General features: G+C 42.8%; 1 protein-coding gene across 1 annotated transcript; it reads right to left on the reverse strand.

The window, feature by feature from the left end:
- Positions 1-1,321: 1,321 nt before the first annotated feature.
- On the reverse strand, positions 1,322-19,366 carry LOC116893179 (tripartite motif-containing protein 30A-like). The gene is given in 5 exon segments (XM_032895084.1): positions 1,322-1,365; positions 1,368-1,653; positions 2,276-2,371; positions 6,981-7,456; positions 19,170-19,366. Coding segments are annotated over 4 exon segments (846 nt in total). The 5' UTR covers positions 7,401-7,456; positions 19,170-19,366.
- Positions 19,367-19,638: the final 272 nt, after the last annotated feature.

Raw genomic sequence — 19,638 nt, forward strand, 5'->3', positions numbered from 1 at the left:
GCAAAGATTAAAACAGAGACTGAAGGAACACCCATTCAGAGCCTGCCCTACATGTGGCCAGTAAGAGCACCAGAACTGAGAACAGGGACCCCGCTGAAGGGAAAGAAAAAACAAATTTCACAGTGATGTTCACAACCAGAATATGACTTTGATATAAATAATTTAAAAATGTGGTAGAGATCAAATACACTACAAACTGTATGCCTGTATAGATAACAAAGACACCTTTCATGTCAGGCATTGGCAGACAGAAGCATGGAAACCTCTCTGAGTTCCTGGATGGAACCACAAGTCCCACTCCTATTGGAATCAGAGGTAGTGGGGAGGTAAAAGTAGAAATAATATCCACTGATGAAGTGACTAACTTGACAGTTGCAAATGTGCTTTATGCATGCTTAGAAATACAAAAGGCTATTAACTGTTAAGGCTATTACTGCTGCCTGACTAGTCAGTCATTTTATGCGGTACTAATATTACAAGGAAACTTTCTCATGTGCTATTACAAGGAAACTTTTCATCTCCAAGTTGAGTGCATATTATGTTATGGTTTGTGCTTTGGTGTTCTTGAGAAGCAATCACAATAGAAGTCAGTTAGAACTGCTTTGGGTAATTAACCACAATAAGTTTAAACTAGAATTAACTGCCCGACAGAACCCCCTGTATCTGTGTATGAGTTTTATGGTTTGTCTTTAAAGCTGCTCCTGGGATGGACCCCAACACAAGAGGGATACCTGCACCAATATAAAAAGGCATTTGGAATAAGACCTCCATTTTTAATGAAGGTTGAGTAAAGTTTTAGGTTTCCAATAACTTTCTGGTAATTGACATCCTACATGGCAGACAGAGATGTGCACATGGGTAACTGGCATCCTGGTTGGCAAGTTAAGACATGAATGTTAGAAAAGGCAAGTCCCCTGCCACAACTGAATACCCTAACTAATGAGAGCAGAATAAATGTACAACAAAGACATGCTCCTAAGGCTGTCCCCTATCTCCAGATCCTGACTGGTGGAATAACTTGTCACAGGTATTTGTGGATTTCAGGCTTAAAAGCCTTGTAGGATTCAGACTTGTTGTCACAATCAGCTCCAAAGTCTGAATTATGGCCCTGACTGATTAGTCCTTAGGTGAATGCTCAATAAACTATCCCTGTGTGAGATCAGTGTTCGTGTTGTTTGTGCTTGGATTCCTGGACCCCCAACAATATCTACCCATGATCCTCTCTCTTCTCTCCAAGGTTCAGTTTTAGTACTGTTCATAATAAAATAATAAAATACCATTTCCTCGATTTCCCCAGCTTCTGACCCTGAGTCACAATAGACTATAGGAAGAGCATCACCGGGAAGAAGACAGCAGCACTGAGGGGGGCAATGGCTTCCATGTCCCCTGACACTCAGACGTTGGGTTCTCCTGTAGTATTACCTGCAGCATTTCCATAGTTGAGAGCTCCAACTGATGTTCTACATCTGAGATGCAGTCTCTCACGGACTCCCTCTGCTGCACCAGCTCATTTCCAGCCTCTTCCAGCCTTTTCACAACATCTTCTTTCTCTTTCTTCAGCTCCTGCAGCTCTTCATTCTCCTTGGAGTCCAGGAGCTCTCTTAGCCCGTTAATCTCTATTTGAACACTTTTTATATCACTCTGGATTTCATTCTTTAGGGGTAAGAAAAAAGAGAGAAGTTCAGTCTGTCCAAATGGGACAGGGAGATAGAGAAACACTGTTTGGGGTGGGGAGCTTTTACAGGGAATTGAGCTTGGGAAAGGGTAGGGATTTTTAGGGAAGCATAAGTTTCCTTTTAATATCTGTTCAGGATATTTCAAAACAAAAATCTTCGGTCACTTTTACCAAGGTCACGTGAGCCGGAGTGGGATGACTGAATGTGACTCAGTTTTCAAACAGTCATCTAAGAGACTTGTCCTCCCTGCAATACTTTTCATTCCACCTCTGAACTCTTAAGAGAAGCTAAACCCTGAGAATAGAACTGTGGCCTATTCCCAAGTATATTACAGAACATTTGGAGTTTCGGAAGGTACCACAGGAGTTGGACCCAGCAGTCATTCTGACCAAGTACCCTCCATGATGCCAGCTCCTCACAGAGCCCAGCTCAGTTTTGATACAGTGACTCTGCATCTCCAGCTCCAGAGGAACCAATAAGGAGGAGTAATCAAGGCCTCTTGGCCTCATGAAATCCCAAGAGGTAAAGATCCCAGGAGCTTCTTGACCTGGTCCCTCCTGGGCATCAGGCTGACTCCCTTAGGAAGGGTCCCCACTTGCCTCCAAGTAAGTTCTCTGCTCTTGAATGGCATCCTGCCATTCATCACATCTTTTCTCTTTTTCCATCAGCTTTTGCAGAGCTTCCTGCAGCTTCTCCTGTGAGAAAGGAATTGTAGCAGAGTCAAGTTGTGTGATTAGTAGGACTGCTGTCCCTAAGCAAAGGTCAAGAAACTCTTCAGGAAAGCCTGGAAGCCTAGGACTGTTCTCTTTTGAAAAAACTCGTGTCAATATTTATGTACATAAAATATGTAAGTCTTAAAAGTCTATGGTTCGATTGATTTTTGTGTTTTCTACCCACCATCCCCATATAGACAAAGACAGAAAAATCTCTCTAAGTCAGTCATCCCACTCAGTAGAAACCTTTTATTTTGCTTCTAGCATTAGAAAGCCAGGACCCTTTTGTTAGTTTTCTGATCATAACTATATACATACATCACGTGCCCCTACAATGTGGTGTTTGACACCTGCACTGTTTTTTAACTGGGTCATGTTGTGCAGCCCTGGCTTGCCTGTAGCTACTGTGTAGACAGGTACACTCCTGAAACTCAAGAGACCGATGAGTGTCAGCTGCCACAGCTGTAGGATTAAAACCTGCGCAACATTGGCCACTCGAACATTCTTTTTTCTTTTCCTTTCTTCCTCCATTTAATTGCATTTTTTGTAGTTAAGTTTCTTCCTTTCACTGAAAATAGACTTTTCATACAATATATATTTCAAGGCACCTTTTAAAAAAAGTATTTATTCAAGTATATGAGTGCTCTGTCTGTATGCCTGTATAACAAAAGAAAGCATCAGATTCCATTATAGATGGTTGTGAGACACCATGTGGTTGTTCAGAATTAAACTCAGGACCTCTGCAAGAAACAGTCTGTGCTCTTAAGTGCTAAGTCACACAATATAGCCTCATACAATATAGTCTGATTAAGTTTTTCCCTCTTATTACTTCTCCTGGTTCCTCATTACTTCCCTTCCCCTCCCATCCAGATCTCCACCCTTGTGTTTCTTGTTAGAAAACAAAGAGGCACCTGTTCTCAGCAGCACATGGGCGAGTAGACCCTATACCTTTCCTGAGCAACACAGTAGAGCCGATCCCTGTGCCAGGGGATTAGGTGAGATGACCCAAGTGTGTGAGCTGGGAGAGCTGCCTCTGCCACTTGTCTGCTGTGAGGTGACATGGAGAAGGAAGCGATTAACCCCACCTCCCCAGTCACACACGCACATCTACACTCCTTGCTACCTATCAGATGCAGGAGAGCTGGCCTTGCTGCTTACTTAGGCAGGATAGTAGACCTGACCCTGATGATGGGTGTGCTAGTAAGCAGGCCTTACGGGTGTGTGTATGAGTGGGTGAGAGCTGGCCTTGCAACTTGTCTGCTGTGTAACAGCATAGGTGAGGGAGAGATACCCTCCTTCACCCTTGACCCTTGACACCTACATAGAGCAGGAGAGCTGACCCTGTGTCATGAGAGCAGGAGAGCTGGTCCTGCCCCTGAACTGCTGTGGCACTCAGGAGAGCTGGTCCTGCACCTTGACTGGGCAGCACAGTAGAGCGGGCCCTGGATGTAGGTGTTGCAGGTTAGTGTTGTGGTTTGCCTTGCCAAGATATAATATAGATAACATGGTTAATGAACAGAATTGATGGACTGGGTGATCAGCATATTGTTGGTTTTATAAATTGCAGAATGGTAATAATACTTAGTTCACCTATGTATAGGGAAAAGGTTTTTTAACTGGACAAAAAGGGGGAAATGTTGTGGTTTGCCTTGGAGTTCTCTCTGAATTTGTGGAATAAAGGCAAGAGCACTAGATTTGGGCAGAGGACGAGTCAGGAGCAGGAGGGGGATTAGATTCAGAGGTTAGGTTGAGAGAGGACAGTTGGCGACAGTTGAGCCAGTGGAACCTGAGCAGGAGGGGGAGAGGATGGTACAGTTGAGAGAGTGAGGGGGAAGAGAAGGAAGCTAGGAGGAAAAGGGGATGGTTTAGAGACAGGATGGGGAACTGAGAAGAGTTAGAAGAGACAGGAGATGGAGAGAGGGGAGAAGCTAGGAGTCGTTGTAAGAGAAAGAGAAACTAAAGCATGAAAGAGTTGATATATTTGGGAGAGTGAGTAAAGAAAAGAGAGAGAGAGAGGAGAAGCAAGGAGTCGTTGTGGGAGAAGGAGAAGCTGGAGACCTGGCAAATAAAAGGTGCAAGGGATAGATGGTACCGGGCTTTGTATGTTTAAGTGGGCAATTATATCTTACCAATTGGGTCTAAGATTATTGTGTGGTGTGTTCTTTTGTGTAAGAGTCTCAGTGTAAGAAAGTGTGTGGCTGGGCTGTGTTTCCGCCAAGATATCCAGCAGATATCTGGGAAACTGAGGTGTAAGGACCCTAGCAGGGTAAAAACACCAGTTGTATGTTCTTTTGTGTAAGAGTTTCAGTATAAGAAAGTGTGTGTCTGGGCTGTGTTTCTGCCAAGATATCCAGCAGATATCTGGGGCACTGAGGTGTGGAACCCTAGCAGGGTAAAACACCGAGAGAAAAACAGTTACCGTTTTGTTTTTACTTTTACTTTTTTATTATTATTTCTATTTTTATTTTTTTACAACAACAGGTTAGCTGGCCCTAATGGTGTGAATGCAGGAGAGCCCTCCCTCTTGTCTGCTGGGCAGTGGTGCAGACAACGGAGAAACACCCTCCTCCCTTTACCCCTTGCCATCTATGGCAGTCAGGAGAACTGGCACAGGGTCATGAGAGTGAGAGAATTGGCCATGTCTCACCAGCTTAAAAACTTGGGAGAGAGTGGAAGGGGAAGGCCCTGGTCCTGCTAAGACTGAACCCCCAGTGAAAGCAATTGTAATGGGGGGAGGATGGGGAGGGGAACACCCATATAGAAGGGGAGGGAGAGGGGCTAGGGGGATGTTGGCCCGGAAACTGGGAAAGGGAATAACATTCTAAAATGTAAATAAGAAATACTCAAGTTAATAAAAAATGCAAAAAAAAAAAAAAAAAAAACTTGGGAGAGGTGGCCCTGTACCTCACATGGGCATCAGGATAGAGCTGGTTCTGGTTACCAGGATTGCTGGTCAGTGGGACTCAAAGGTGTGAGAGAGCCTGCAGGCTGACCAGCACAGATACTGCTCAGGCCAAGACCCAGGGTTTAGAACTGCCCCACTGCAATATCTACCCCATCAATGAACTGCTAGAGTGCAAGAAGGGACCAGTCATATAGATCCAATACTACAGGATAATCATGACACAGGGCTACAACAGGCTATCTGAGAGGAGTCCTAGTGAGGTTCTATTATTGATAAAGTAAAAGAAGCCAGAGGCCTCAGACCAGATCAATGACTCGTTGCAATAACATTTGCAAGGAAGGAATTGTGGACTAAAGGGTATTCTGTAGGACTCAGTGTGACACACTACAGCTTTCACAATGAGTTTTTTTTATTTTCACTGATAGTGGGGAGGTTGCAAAGGTGAAGGGCAGGTAGGAAAGGAGGTGGAGATGAGTGGGATTGGAGTACATGATTAAAATTCACAAAGAACCAATAGATAGTTTAAAAAAGAAAACAAAGAGGTATGTAAGAAATAACACAATAAAAGAATATACAATCAGAGAAATAAAAAGCAAACACACTGTAATATGACAAAACAAACAAAGCATAAAAAGAGCTAAATGAAAATCACAAGAAGTGCAGAGCATATGTTTTGAACACATAAGATTCCTATAAATACTCAAGCCATGGTATAAAAGCAAAGAACCTATAAAGTTCTAAACAGAAAAAGGGAAGGAAGAGCCCTGACAATATTCTCAGAGAAACAACCTCCTACTAAGGGCCCAGTGCATTTGTGATTGCTGTACATCTACTGCTGGGCATGGGGCTTTCCTTAAGAATGGTCTATTCCCCAGCGTGACTCCTTAAAGAAAAATAATTTTTCATTTCAAGTAGCTATCAATTACAGATTGCTTCTGGGTTAGAGGTGGGTCATATGTCCACGTCTCCTTCCTGTCCCAGAATCCTATCTGGTGCAGCCCCTTTTATGTCCTGTGCATACAGCCACAGACTCTGTGAGTTTATATTTGGTCTCAAAAACAAACAACAGAAAACAAAGATCAAGCACAGAACTTGCTGCTGTGTTTCTCGTTATGGAAAGTTTCCTCTCCTCCCTGATGTTTCAGCTGCCACGTGGACATTCTCTTCACTGCTATGTGTCATGTGTGTATTAACCCCATTGTTGAAAGTCACTAGATGGCATGTTAGGTCCTTTGAATGAATTGTTAATATCATTTAATATCGAAAGGATATAAACACAGAATAAATCAGCAGGACGTTTTTTCTATAGATTTAGATTTCTCGGACACCAACTCAATTTAAAGAAGCAGTTCCAAAATATATTCTGTATCTTAGTAATTGTATTCCAGGCAGATTCTCTTACGCTCCAGTGGAATAAATCAGCATCTCTATTTAGGAGTCAAAATGTAAAGGAGTGGGGTTGGGAATTTGGCTCAGTGGTAGAGCGCTTGCCTAGCAAGCGCAAGGCCCTGGGTTCGGTCCCCAGCTCCGAAAAAAAAAAAAAGAAAAGAAAAAAAAAGTAAAGGAGTGTAGAGTGATATATCAAGTTCCAAGTCTATATTGCTCAGGTAAGTACCCTGTCACACAAAGTGGTTTTCCATCTGTTAATGTTTTCTGCTTTGTTTCCTGTATTCTCCTGCTCCTTACCTTGTACTCATGGTCCACCTCTTCAACCAGAGCTGTCTTGTGACCATGGTGCTCTTGAGATCGCTCACAAAGCCAGCAGATGGCCATCTTGTCCTTCTTACAGAAGAGCTGGAGTTTCTCTCCGTGTTGTGCACAGACATTCACCTTCTGTTCCTCCTCTGGGATGGACTTGAACCCCTTGAGTCTCTCCACTATGTTGGCCACATGTCGATTAGGCCTCAAGTTTCTAAACAGGTAACAAACTCGGCACACGGGGCAGCTGCCCTCCCCTTCTGTGTTCCTGTTCGACTCATAGTTCAGTGTGATGCAGGCTCTGCAGAAGCTATGGTTGCAATCAGTACTCACGGGTTCCTTCAGGAGCTCCAGACAGATAGGACAGGTCACCTCCTCCTTTATCATTTCCAGGACTGATGAGGCCATAGTTGCTGTGATCCTGTGTCTGTCTGTCTTGACTCCTCACACTTCTGCACTGGTGCCTATGTGATAGGGATGGGGAAAAGGGCCAAGTAAGAGTTGGAAGATCAGAATGAACCCTGTGCAGAGGCCAAGAAAGGACCACAGTGATAAGTTAAAAGAACAAAGGAAGAAATATGGAAGGAGGTTTGGTGACATAGCAAGTAGTACTTTGCCATACTTCAACTACTGTACTTTTAGGTCATCCCAAATGGCAAAATTCATGTATGAAAATGTTATTCTCTTTTACTGAAGAGTAGACAGAGTTTACTGTCAACAGCCTTGTTTGACCTCCCTTCTATCCTTGACTATCTTTCCCAGGCACAATCTTCAGTGCCAAAAGCACCAAACCTTTCATAGTTCTCACCACTCCTCTACTGTCAGCACTAGTCAGTGAGACTCACTCTGACCCTCTTGCCTGTTTCTTACCAGAAAGAGCTCAGGCTGACATGGAGTATGAACACTCCTATGTCCTAATGCACATATGCAATGGTTTCTCTGATTGTCCTCTAATAAAGGAATCTCACTTAGAAGGGGGAATAAAATAATCAAAATAGGTAGATGGAGTGAAGAAACTGGGTAGGAGAGCAGATGGTGAAGGAAATGTGGGGGTTCAGGATCAGGTGTGGGGAGGGACAGAAGAGATTTACAGATGGCTATGAGAATGAATGGAAATCTGAAATGGACAGGGGTAAGGAAGTAGGAGGCACTTCCAGGATGAGACAAAGACCTGGGATAAGGGAGGTGCCCAAAACTTAGTGGGAGTGACCTTAGCCACGGCTCATTGGGGATATGGAACCTTAGGAGTCCACCTCCCATAGCCAGACAGGAACCCCAATGGAGCGATAGGGACACCAAGTCACCCACAAAACTTCTGACCACAAATTTATCCTGTCTACAAGAAATGCATGTTGGGTGCTTGATTTAATGGATTCCCAATTAACATGGATATTTCCACATTTGCTTGTAAAATGCTGCAGGCCCCTGCCCCCAGTTGGTCTTGACTGGGAAATAAAGATTCTAGTGGCCAATGGGTGAGCAGAGGGAGAAGGGGTGAGGACTAGGAACACAGAAAGGGACAGGAGCTGCAGGAAAGAAAGCCAACCAGCCCTGTATAAATTCAGGCCACTCCCACAATTGGGTCAGGGGTAGCAGAGATGAAATAGTAATTTAGCAAGTGAGGCTGAGAATACTGAAGAGGACCTTGTGCTAATGGGGAGGCATGGGGTGGGGGTTGAGGGAGGTGTAGATTAGAACTGCCCAGCTCTTGAGCTAGTCAAGGCATATCAAAATTATGCTAGCACGCTTGTGTGCATGCAAGTGTGTGTGTGTGTGTGTGTGTGTGTGTGTGTGTGTGTGTGTGTTTCATTTGAGAATCCAGAGAGCTCTTGGGTGGGTGCAGTGTGTGCTCGACCTGTAGGAAGCCTAAGAGGTTTAAATAACTTGCTGCTAAAAATTTAGGGATAGGGGATTGGAGTAGAGACTGAGGGAATGCCCACCCAATACCTGGCCCAACTTGAGACCCATTCTACAGGCAAGTACCAATCCCTGACGTTATTAATGATACTTGTTATGCTTGCAGACAGCAGTCTAGTGTGGTTGTCTCTGAGAGGCTCCAACCATAGCTGACTTAGACAGATGCAGACAACCACAGTCAAACAGTGTATGGAGAAGGAAGAAGAAGAAGAAGAAGAAGATGAAGAAGAAGAAGAAGAAGGAGGAGGAGAAGGAGAAGGAGAAGGAGAAGGAGGAGAAGAAGGAGGAGAAGAAGGAGGAGGAGAAGGAGGAGAAGAAGGAGGAGAAGAAGAAGAGGAGAACAAGAAGAAGAAGAAGAAGAAGAAGAAGAAGAAGAAGAAGGAGGAGGAGGAGGAGGAGGAGGAGGAGGAGGAGGAGGAGGAGGAGGAGGAGGAGAAGAAGGCAGCAGCAGCAGCAGCAGCATGGTTTGGTGGTGCAGACCTCTAAATCCGGTTTCTTGGGAGGCTGAGGAGAGAGCATGGCAAATTCAAGGCTATAATGTCTCTATAGCAAAATAATGTTAAATTTGAAACACAGGGAATGGGATGGAGGGATCCCTGAGTGGTCAAGAGCACTGCCTACTCTTGCAGAGAACTGTGGTTCTGTTCCCAGCCCTCACAGAGCTCTCACAGCCCCTGTAACTTCAGTTTCAATGGATCTGACACCTTCTGGGCTCTGGCAGCATGACATGTGTATGGTGCACATATATGCATGCAGACAAATACCGTGCACATAAGATGAAATATCTGCCCACAAAAAGTATAAAAATATTGAATGAAATGGAAGATAATATAATTACATATAAGGATAACTGCACTCATGGATATGAATATTGTTAAAATACCTGTATGAGGAGCTAGACAGGATTCATGAGTTTAGGGCCCTACTTGCTCTTTCAGAGATCCTTTATTCTGTTCCTAGTTCCTGCAAGGTGATTCAGAATTGTCTATAACTCCAATCCCAGGGTACCTGACAGACTTTTTGGACATTACTGGGCTCAGGGCATTCAAGTGGTGAACAGACACATATCTAGTAAGACACTGACACAAAGATGAAAAAGTGGATCAGTTAAATGCCAATACTACCTTCATTTGGAGAGAGGGTTCAATGGTTAAGAGTACTTGGTCTTACAGAAGATACAATTTTAGTTCCTCGCTCCCACATGTAATAGCTCCCAGATGCCTATAACTCCAGCTTCAGAGAATCCAGTACCTCTGACTTCCACAGACAGTCTTCTCTTTTTTTCAAACGTATGTGCACGCAGGCAGACACACAAATACACAACTCAAACAAAATACCGTGTGTGTGCGTGTGTGTGCGTGTGTGTGTGTTTTAGACTAATAATGGTTGGTGTTACTGCAGGTATCGGCACTATTATTCTTTGGTTCTTGAGTACTGAAACGTTGCTAGGTATGTGTTCACTTTTGGCGACTGGACCTTTAGTCAAGTCAGCTCCTTCAAGTCATACTCCTTGGTTAGCTCCTCCCACAAGTTCTGTGCCACCATTGCCCTCAAGGTAAAGATTTTGAGGTTGGGTTGGTGTTTATGGTCCTCTTTTGGTGGCCTGTAGAGTACCTTCCTGTGTCAGAGACTAGAACTTAGGGGCAAAGGTTTCATGTAGTCACCAGCTTGAATCTCCATGTTCAATGAGTTATGTGGGCTCTTCCTCTGAAGTGGGCCACCACTATCATTTTGCATAGAGTGACAGGTGTCTTAGCAACAGCCTGGGTTGTTTCAGGATCTCTATGGGATCCTGTTGGTCAGTAACTCAATTGAATGCAATCCAGCCCCACTATTGGAAGCCTTGCTTGGTGACAAGAGATTGTCCGTTGAGGTTCTTCCATTATTAATAGACCTCATTAGCATCACCTCTATATACTTTAGGAAGTTTCCATTGCACTGGGTTTCCATATAATCCCTCAAATGTTCCACTATTCCACCAATATTAATCTTTTAAAAAAGAAACACTAAGAAACAATAACTAGGTTTGTTCAAATCAAACAAGAGTCTACAGACAGTACTTGTTGCTGTTGTTTTTGAGTATGTAATGGCCAAGGAAGGTCCATTTTGTGCTAGGCACCCATTTGAAATTCCTGAAAGATAAGTTCCTGGTAACTCTGACTCCTTGCTCTCCTCCCCAGATGTAAAACTGCTGTGCTGACTTTGAGAACCCATTTATTGCCTAGGACCAGGAAATGAATCAGCTCTTCCTGAAGTGAGTACAAGCAGTTTCTCAGCTACACATCTCACACAAACGAGCTGATTGTTATGTCCACTTTGAAATATACTTCCTCTAGCCTCTTCTGTGGGACGAGCCTTTAATTTGGCTACTAGCAATATTTAATGCATTCACTTCGTTATAATTTTAGTCTATGGTCTTCACCCAATGTATTTGAACTCTGTAACAATTAAAACTGTTTCTTTAAGAATGGTGAAACTTCAAAGTACTGACGTCATATAAGAAATGGTCCTTTTCCAAATAGGTCTGGCAAATTAATTGTCCCAGGCTTCATTTACTAAGTAGTATCTGAAGCAATTTAATGTGTACTCCCTAGTAGCTGGCACATTTAAAGACTGGGCAACCCTAAAATGTGCATTTTAATATCTCATAGCATATGGTAGTAAAGACAGTTATTCCTATGCTTAGAAAACAGGTGTCCACAACTGATGGAAAGCAAGACAGAGCAAAGGGAAGGGGGATGAATGGACTCTTGACAATCCTCAAGTTCACCTGGACACAGGAAGGCCTGACCTGTGTCTTCAGGTGTCTACATTAGCTTGTGTGAAGCCTGGATTCCCTGCTCCAAGTCCTTTCTTTTCTTTCATGGTTCTCAAGATCTCTAGATCTTTTTATCAGCAGACATCTTTCAGTCTTTTATGTCACTAAATTCCATTAGGAGCTCTCGTTGTTTCTCCTGGGGCAGTAATGTTCACCTGTAATGCCAGCAGCTGGGGAGGCCGACCCAGGACAGCCTGAGTTATACAGGAATAGAAAAGCCTTGACGTCTAGAAAGTGCTCTCTCTCTCTCTCTCTCTCTCTCTCTCTCTCTCTCTCTCTCTCCCTCTCTCTGAACTCCATCCACTGTATCTTTCCTTGGAATTGAATTAGGGTCTGGTACAAACTTGCGAGTACACCTCCAGCCCACTAATTGCACCAATAAGCTATACTCCCTGGCTATTTTTTTCCTTTAGACATGGTCTTATTAGGTCCTTGGACTTTGGATCTTTCCGTTTCAACTTTCTTTGTAGCCAGAATTGCTAGCCTGGGCTGATCTTGACTAAGGTATAGCACATATGGCCCAAGGGAAAAGGCAGGCAATGGTCATGATTTTTAAGCAACATTAGGAATTCCCTATAGATTGTTTCATAGTACAAGTAAATTAATAGGAGGCTACAGAGAGATCAAGACTTCTAATCACAGAGACAGGGAAAAGGAAATAAGCCCTTAGAACTACAGGTAAATCCATTATTACTCAGAGAAATCTTTAACTTTTGTTTTCAAACAGCACTCTGGCTATACTACTACTTTTGTGGGAGAGCAGTGCCTGCCATGGAGCAGAAGATTAAAGTTGTAACTCATAATTAAAAATTAGAAAGAAGTCTCTGCTCCCAGACCCCGTGGGAGAGAGACCTCACCGCCTGGTCAGGTGGGCACTCCTGAGGCTGCAGAGCGGAAGAGACCACCAACACTGCCCACCCCTGCCCACATCCCTGGCCCAAGAGGAAACTGTATAAGGCCTCTGGGCTCCCGTGGGGGAGGGCCCAGGAGCGGCAGGACCCCTGCCTGAGACACCGCCGGAACCTGAAGGAAACGGAACGGATAAACAGTTCTCTGCACCCAAATCCCGTGGGAGGGAGAGCTAAACCTTCAGAGAGGCAGACAAGCCTGGGAAACCAGAAGAGACTGATCTCTGCACACACATCTCGGACGCCAGCGGAAAACACCAAAGGCCATCTGGAACCCTGGTGCACTAAAGCTCCCGGAAGGGGCGACGCAGATCTTCCTGGTTGCTGCCGCCGCAGAGAGCCCGTGGGCAGCACCCCGTGAGCGAACTTGAGCCTCAGGACCACAGGTAAGGCCAACTTTTCTGCTGCAAGTGACCTGCCTGGTGAACTCAAGACACAGCCCCACAGGAACAGCTGAAGACCTATAGAGAGGAAAACTACACTGAAAAGCAGAACACTCTGTCCCCATAACTGGCTGAAAGAAAACAGGAAAACAGGTCTACAGCACTCCTGACACACAGGCTTATAGGACAGTCTAGCCACTGTCAGAAATAGCAGAACAAAGTAACACTAGAGATAATCTGATGGCGAGGCAAGTACAGGAACCCAAGCAACAGAAACCAAGACTACATGGCATCATCGAGCCCAATTCTCCCACCAAAACAAACATGGAATATTCAAACACACCAGAAAAGCAAGATCTAGTTTCAAAATCATATTTGATCATGATGCTGGAGGACTTCAAGAAAGAACTGAAGAACTCCCTTAGAGAAACACAGGAAAACATAAATAAACAAATAGAAGCCTACAGAGAGGAATCGCAAAAATCCCTGAAAGAATTCCAGGAAAACATAAATAAACAAGTAGAAGCCCATAGAGAGGAGACACAAAAATCCCTGGAAGAATTCCAGGAAAACACAATCAAACAGTTGAAGGAATTAAAAATGGAAATAGAAGCAATCAAGAAAGAACACATGGAAACAACCCTGGATATAGAAAACCAAAAGAAGAGACAAGGAGCTGTAGATACAAGCTTCACCAACAGAATACAAGAGATGGAAGAGAGAATCTCAGGAGCAGAAGATTCCATAGAAATCATTGACTCAACTGTCAAAGATAATGTAAAAGCGGAAAAAAAGCTACTGGTCCAAAACATACAGGAAATCCAGGACTCAATGAGAAGATCAAACCTAAGGATAATAGGTATAGAAGAGAGTGAAGACTCCCAGCTCAAAGGACCAGTAAATATCTTCAACAAAATCATAGAAGAAAACTTCCCCCAACCTAAAAAAGAGATACCCATAGGCATAGAAGAAAGCCTACAGAACTCCAAATAGATTGGACCAGAAAAGAAACACCTCCCGTCACATAATAGTCAAAACACCAAACGCACAAAATAAAGAAAAGAATATTAAAAGCAGTAAGGGAAAAGGTCAAGTAACATATAAAGGCAGACCTATCAGAATCACACCAGACTTCTCGCCAGAAACTATGAAGGCCAGAAGATCCTGGATTGATGTCATACAGACCTTAAGAGAACACAAATGCCAGCCCAGGTTACTGTATCCTGCAAAACTCTCAATTAACATAGATGGAGAAACCAAGATATTCCATGACAAAACCAAATTTACACAATATCTTTCTACAAATCCAGCACTACAAAGGATAATAAATGGTAAAGCCCAACATAAGGAGGCAAGCTATACCCTAGAAGAAGCAAGTAACTAATCGTCTTGGCAACAAAACAAAGAGAATGAAAGCACTCAAATATAACCTCACATCCAAATATGAATATAATGGGAAGCAATAATCACTATTCCTTAATATCTCTCAACATCAATGGCCTCAACTCCCCAATAAAAAGACATAGATTAACAAACTCGATACACAACAAGGACCCTGCATTCTGCTGCCTACAGGAAACACACCTCAGAGACAAAGACAGACACTACCTCAGAGTGAAAGGCTGGAAAACAACTTTCCAAGCAAATGGTCAGAAGAAGCAAGCTGGAGTAGCCATTCCAATATCAAATAAAATCAATTTTCAACTAAAAGTCATCAAAAAAGATAAGGAAGGACACTTCATATTCATCAAAGGAAAAATCCACCAAGATGAACTCTCAATCCTAAATATCTATGCCCCAAATACAAGGGCACCTACATACATAAAAGAAACCTTACTAAAGCTCAAAACACACATTGCACCTCACACAATAATAGTGGGAGATTTCAACACCCCACTCTCATCCATGGACAGATCATGGAAACAGAAACTAAACAGAGATGTAGACAGACTAAGAGAAGTCATGAGCCAAATATACTTAACGGATATTTATAGAACATTCTATCCTAAAGCAAAAGGATATACCTTCTTCTCAGCTCCTCATGGTACTTTCTCCAAAATTGACCATATAATTGGTCAAAAAACGGGCCTCAACAGGTACAGAAAGATAGAAATACTCCCATGCGTGCTATCGGACCACCACGGCCTAAAATTGGTCTTCAATAACAATCAAGGAAGAATGCCCACATATACTTGGAAATTGAACAATGCTCTACTCAATGATAACCTGGTCAAGGAAGAAATAAAGAAAGAAATTAAAAACTTTTTAGAATTTAATGAAATGAAGGTACAACATACCCAAACTTATGGGACACAATGAAAGCTGTGCTAAGAGGAAAACTCATAAGCGCTGAGTGCCTGCAGAAAGAAACAGGAAAGAGCATATGTCAGCAGCTTGACAGCACACCTAAAAGCTCTAGAACAAAAAGAAAAATACACCCAGGAGGAGTAGAAGGCAGGAAATAATCAAACTCAGAGCTGAAATCAACCAAGTAGAAACAAAAGGGACCATACAAAGAATCAACAAAACCTAAAGTTGGTTCTTTGAGAAAATCAACAAGATAGATAAACCCTTAGCCAGACTAACGAGAGGACACAGAGAGTGAGTCCAAATTAACAAAATCAGAAATGAAAAAAGGAGACACAACAATAGAATCTGAGGAAATTAAAAAATCATCAGATCCCACCACAAAAGTCTATATTCAACAAAGCTAGAAAATATGGACGAAAATTTCTAGACAGATACCAGGTACCCGAAGTTAAATCAGGAACAGATAAACCAGTTAAACAACCCCATAACTCCTAAGGAAATAGAAGCAGTCATTAAAGGTCTCCCAAACCAAAAAGAGCCAAGGTCCAGACGGGTTTAGTGCAGAATTCTATCAAACCTTCATAGAAGACCTCATACCAATATTATCCAAACTATTCCACAAAATTGAAACAGATGGATCACTACCGAATACCTTCTACGAAGCCACAATTACTCTTATACCTAAATCACACAAAGACACAACAAAGAAAGAGAACTTCAGACCAATTTCCCTTATGAATATCAACGCAAAAATACTCAATAAAATTCTGGCAAACCGAATCCAAGAGCACATCAAAACAATCATCTACCATGATCAAGTAGGCTTCATCCCAGGCATGCGGGGATGGTTTAATATACAGAAAACCATCAACGTGATCCATTATATAAACAAACTGAAAGAACAAAACCACATGATCATTTCATTAGATGCTGAGAAAGCATTTGACAAAATTCAACACCCTTCATGATAAAAGTCCTGGAAAGAATAGGAATTCAAGGCCCATACCTAAACATAGTAAAAGCCATATACAGCAAACCAGTTGCTAACATTAAACTAAATGGAGAGAAACTTGAAGCAATCCCACTAAAATCAGGGACTAGACAAGGCTGCCCACTCTCTCCCTACTTATTCAATATAGTTCTTGAAGTTCTAGCCAGAGCAATCAGACAACAAAAGGAGGTCAAGGGATACAGATCGGAAAAAGAAGAAGTCAAAATATCACTATTTGCAGATGATATGATAGTATATTTAAGATCCCAAAAGTTCCACCAGGAACTACTAAAGCTGATAAACAACTTCAGCAAAGTGGCTGGGTATAAAATTAACTCAAATAAATCAGTTGCCTTCCTCTACACAAAAGAGAAACAAGCCGAGAAAGAAATTAGGGAAACGACACCCTTCATAATAGATCCAAATAATATAAAGTACCTCGGTGTGACTTTAACCAAGTAAGTAAAAGATCTGTACAATAATAACTTCAAGACACTGAGGAAAGAAATTGAAGAAGACCTCAGAAGATGGAAAGATCTCCCATGCTCATGGATTGGCAGGATTAATATAGTAAAAATGGCCATTTTACCAAAAGCAATCTACAGATTCAATGCAATCCCCATCAAAATACCAATCCAATTCTTCAAAGAGTTAGACAGAACAATTTGCAAATTCATCTGGAATAACAAAAAACCCAGGATAGCTAAAGCTATCCTCAACAATAAAAGGACTTCAGGGGGAATCACTATCCCTGAACTCAAGCAGTATTACAGAGCAATAGTGATGAAAACTGCATGGTATTGGTACAGAGACAGACAGATAGACCAATGGAACAGAATTAAAGACCCAGAAATGAACCCACACACCTATGGTCACTTGATTTTTGACAAAGGAGCCAAATCCATCCAATGGAAAAAAGATAGCATTTTCAGCAAATGGTGCTGGTTCAACTGGAGGTCAACATGTAGAAGAATGCAGATCGATCCATGCTTATCACCCTGTACAAAGCTTAAGTCCAAGTGGATCAAGGACCTCCACATCAAACCAGACACACTCAAACTAATAGAAGAAAAACTAGGGAAGCATCTGGAACACATGAGCACTGGAAAAAATTTCCTGAACAAAACACCAATGGCTTACGCTCTAAGATCAAGAATCGGACAAATGGGATCATAAAAACTGCAAAAAGCTTCTGTAAGGCAAAGGACACTGTGGTTAGGACAAAACGGCAAACCAACAGATTGGGAAAAGATCTTTACCAATCCTACAACAGATAGAGGCCTTATATCCAAAATATACAAAGAACTCAAGAAGTTAGACCAAAAGAGGGAAACAAATAACCCTATTAAAAAATGGGGTTCAGAGCAAAACCAAGAATTCACAGCTGAGGAATGCCGAATGGCTGAGAAACACCTAAAGAAATGTTCAACATCTTTAGTCATAAGGGAAATGCAAATCAAAACAACCCTGAGATTTCACCTCACACCAGTGAGAATGGCTAAGATCAAAAACTCAGGTGACAGCAGATGCTGGCAAGGATGTGGAGAAAGAGGAACACTCCTCCATTGTTGGTGGGATTGCAGACTGGTACAACCATTCTGGAAATCAGTCTGGAGGTTCCTCAGAAAATTGGACATTGAACTGCCTGAGGATCCAGCTATACCTCTCTTGGGCATATACCCAAAAGATGCCCCAACATATAAAAAAAGACACGTGCTCCACTATGTTCATCGCAGCCTTATTTATAATAGCCAGAAGCTGGAAAGAACCCAGATGCCCTTCAACAGAGGAATGGATACAGAAAATGTGGTACATCTACACAATGGAATATTACTCAGCTATCAAAAAAACAACGACTTTATGAAATTAAGTGGCAAATGGTTGGAACTGGAAAATACCATCCTGAGTGAGCTAACCCAATCACAGAAAGACATACATGGTATGCACTCATTGATAAGTGGCTATTAGCCCAAATGCTTGAATTACCCTAGATCCCTAGAACAAACGAAACTCAAGACGGATGATCAAAATGTGAATGCTTCACTCCTTCTTTAAAAGGGGAACAAGAATACCCTTGGCAGGGAAGAGAGAGGCAAAGATTAAAACAGAGACTGAAGGAACACCCAGTCAGAGCCTGCCCACATGTGGCCCATACATATACAGCCACCCAATTAGACAAGATGGATGAAGCAAAGAAGTGCAGACCCCACAGGAGCCGGATGTAGATCGCTCCTGAGAGACACAGCCAGAATACAGCAAATACAGAGGCGAATGCCAGCAGCAAACCACTGAACTGAGAATAGGGACCCCCGTTGAAGGAATCAGAGAAAGAACTGAAGAGCTTGAAGGGGCTCGAGACCCCCATATGTACAACAATGCCAAGCAACCAGAGCTTCCAGGGACTAAGCCACTACCTAAATACTATACATGGACTGACCCTGGACTCTGACCTCATAGGTAGCAATGAATATCCTAGTAAGAGCACCAGTGGAAGGGGAAGCCCGGGGTCCTGCTACGACTGAACCCCCAGTGAACTAGACTGTGGGGGGGAGGGCGGCAATGGGGGGAGGGTTGGGAGGGGAACACCCATAAGGAAGGGGGGGGGATATTTGCCCGGAAACCGGGAAAGGGAATAACACTCGAAATGTATATAAGAAATACTCAAGTTAATAAAAAAAATTAGAAAGAAATACTGATATCCATTTGAAAAATAACTGAACCTCTCCAGACCTTGAAACTGTTTTCCTGAAGGCCACCCTCTCTCTGCCTCCTTATCCCCAGAATACTCGGCAGGAAGCCAGCAGTTTCCCTCCAACCCCTTTCCCCTTCTCAGTTTCAACTTAAACTTACCAGAGCAAAGACTGTTGTCTTCTAAATTCCTCCAAACTTGCAGTCGAAAACTAACTCACACCTCCATATCTCAACCAAGTGACCCTGAATCTGTGGAAAGGAGCAAACCCGGGGCAAAGTCTAAGTCCTGAGAATTCAGTCAACTACTCCGGTCCTCTGGTGAGCCAGTAGAGAAATGAAAGTTAAGACTCTGAGGGTTGGAACTGAGAAAATGAAACTACAAAACTACCAACCAATGGGGTAGAACCACATCATGAACTGGGGTTGTACCACCTGAGGGAGTCAGTTGCCTTGGATTAGCTCTGCCTTCCAGGAACTTAGACTGTTTTTGTTTTTGTTTTTTGTTTTTTTTTCCAGAGCTACAGGAACTTGTTATGTCCCTTGTTCTGATTCATGATAAAATCTCCCCAAAAGTTCTTGACCCTCTGGAAATCTCTCTGTGATGGAAAGAAAGCCTTCCCCATGGTTT

Source organism: Rattus rattus, chromosome 2 (assembly GCF_011064425.1).
Source record: "Rattus rattus isolate New Zealand chromosome 2, Rrattus_CSIRO_v1, whole genome shotgun sequence".
NCBI classification, from domain to species: domain Eukaryota; kingdom Metazoa; phylum Chordata; class Mammalia; order Rodentia; family Muridae; genus Rattus; species Rattus rattus.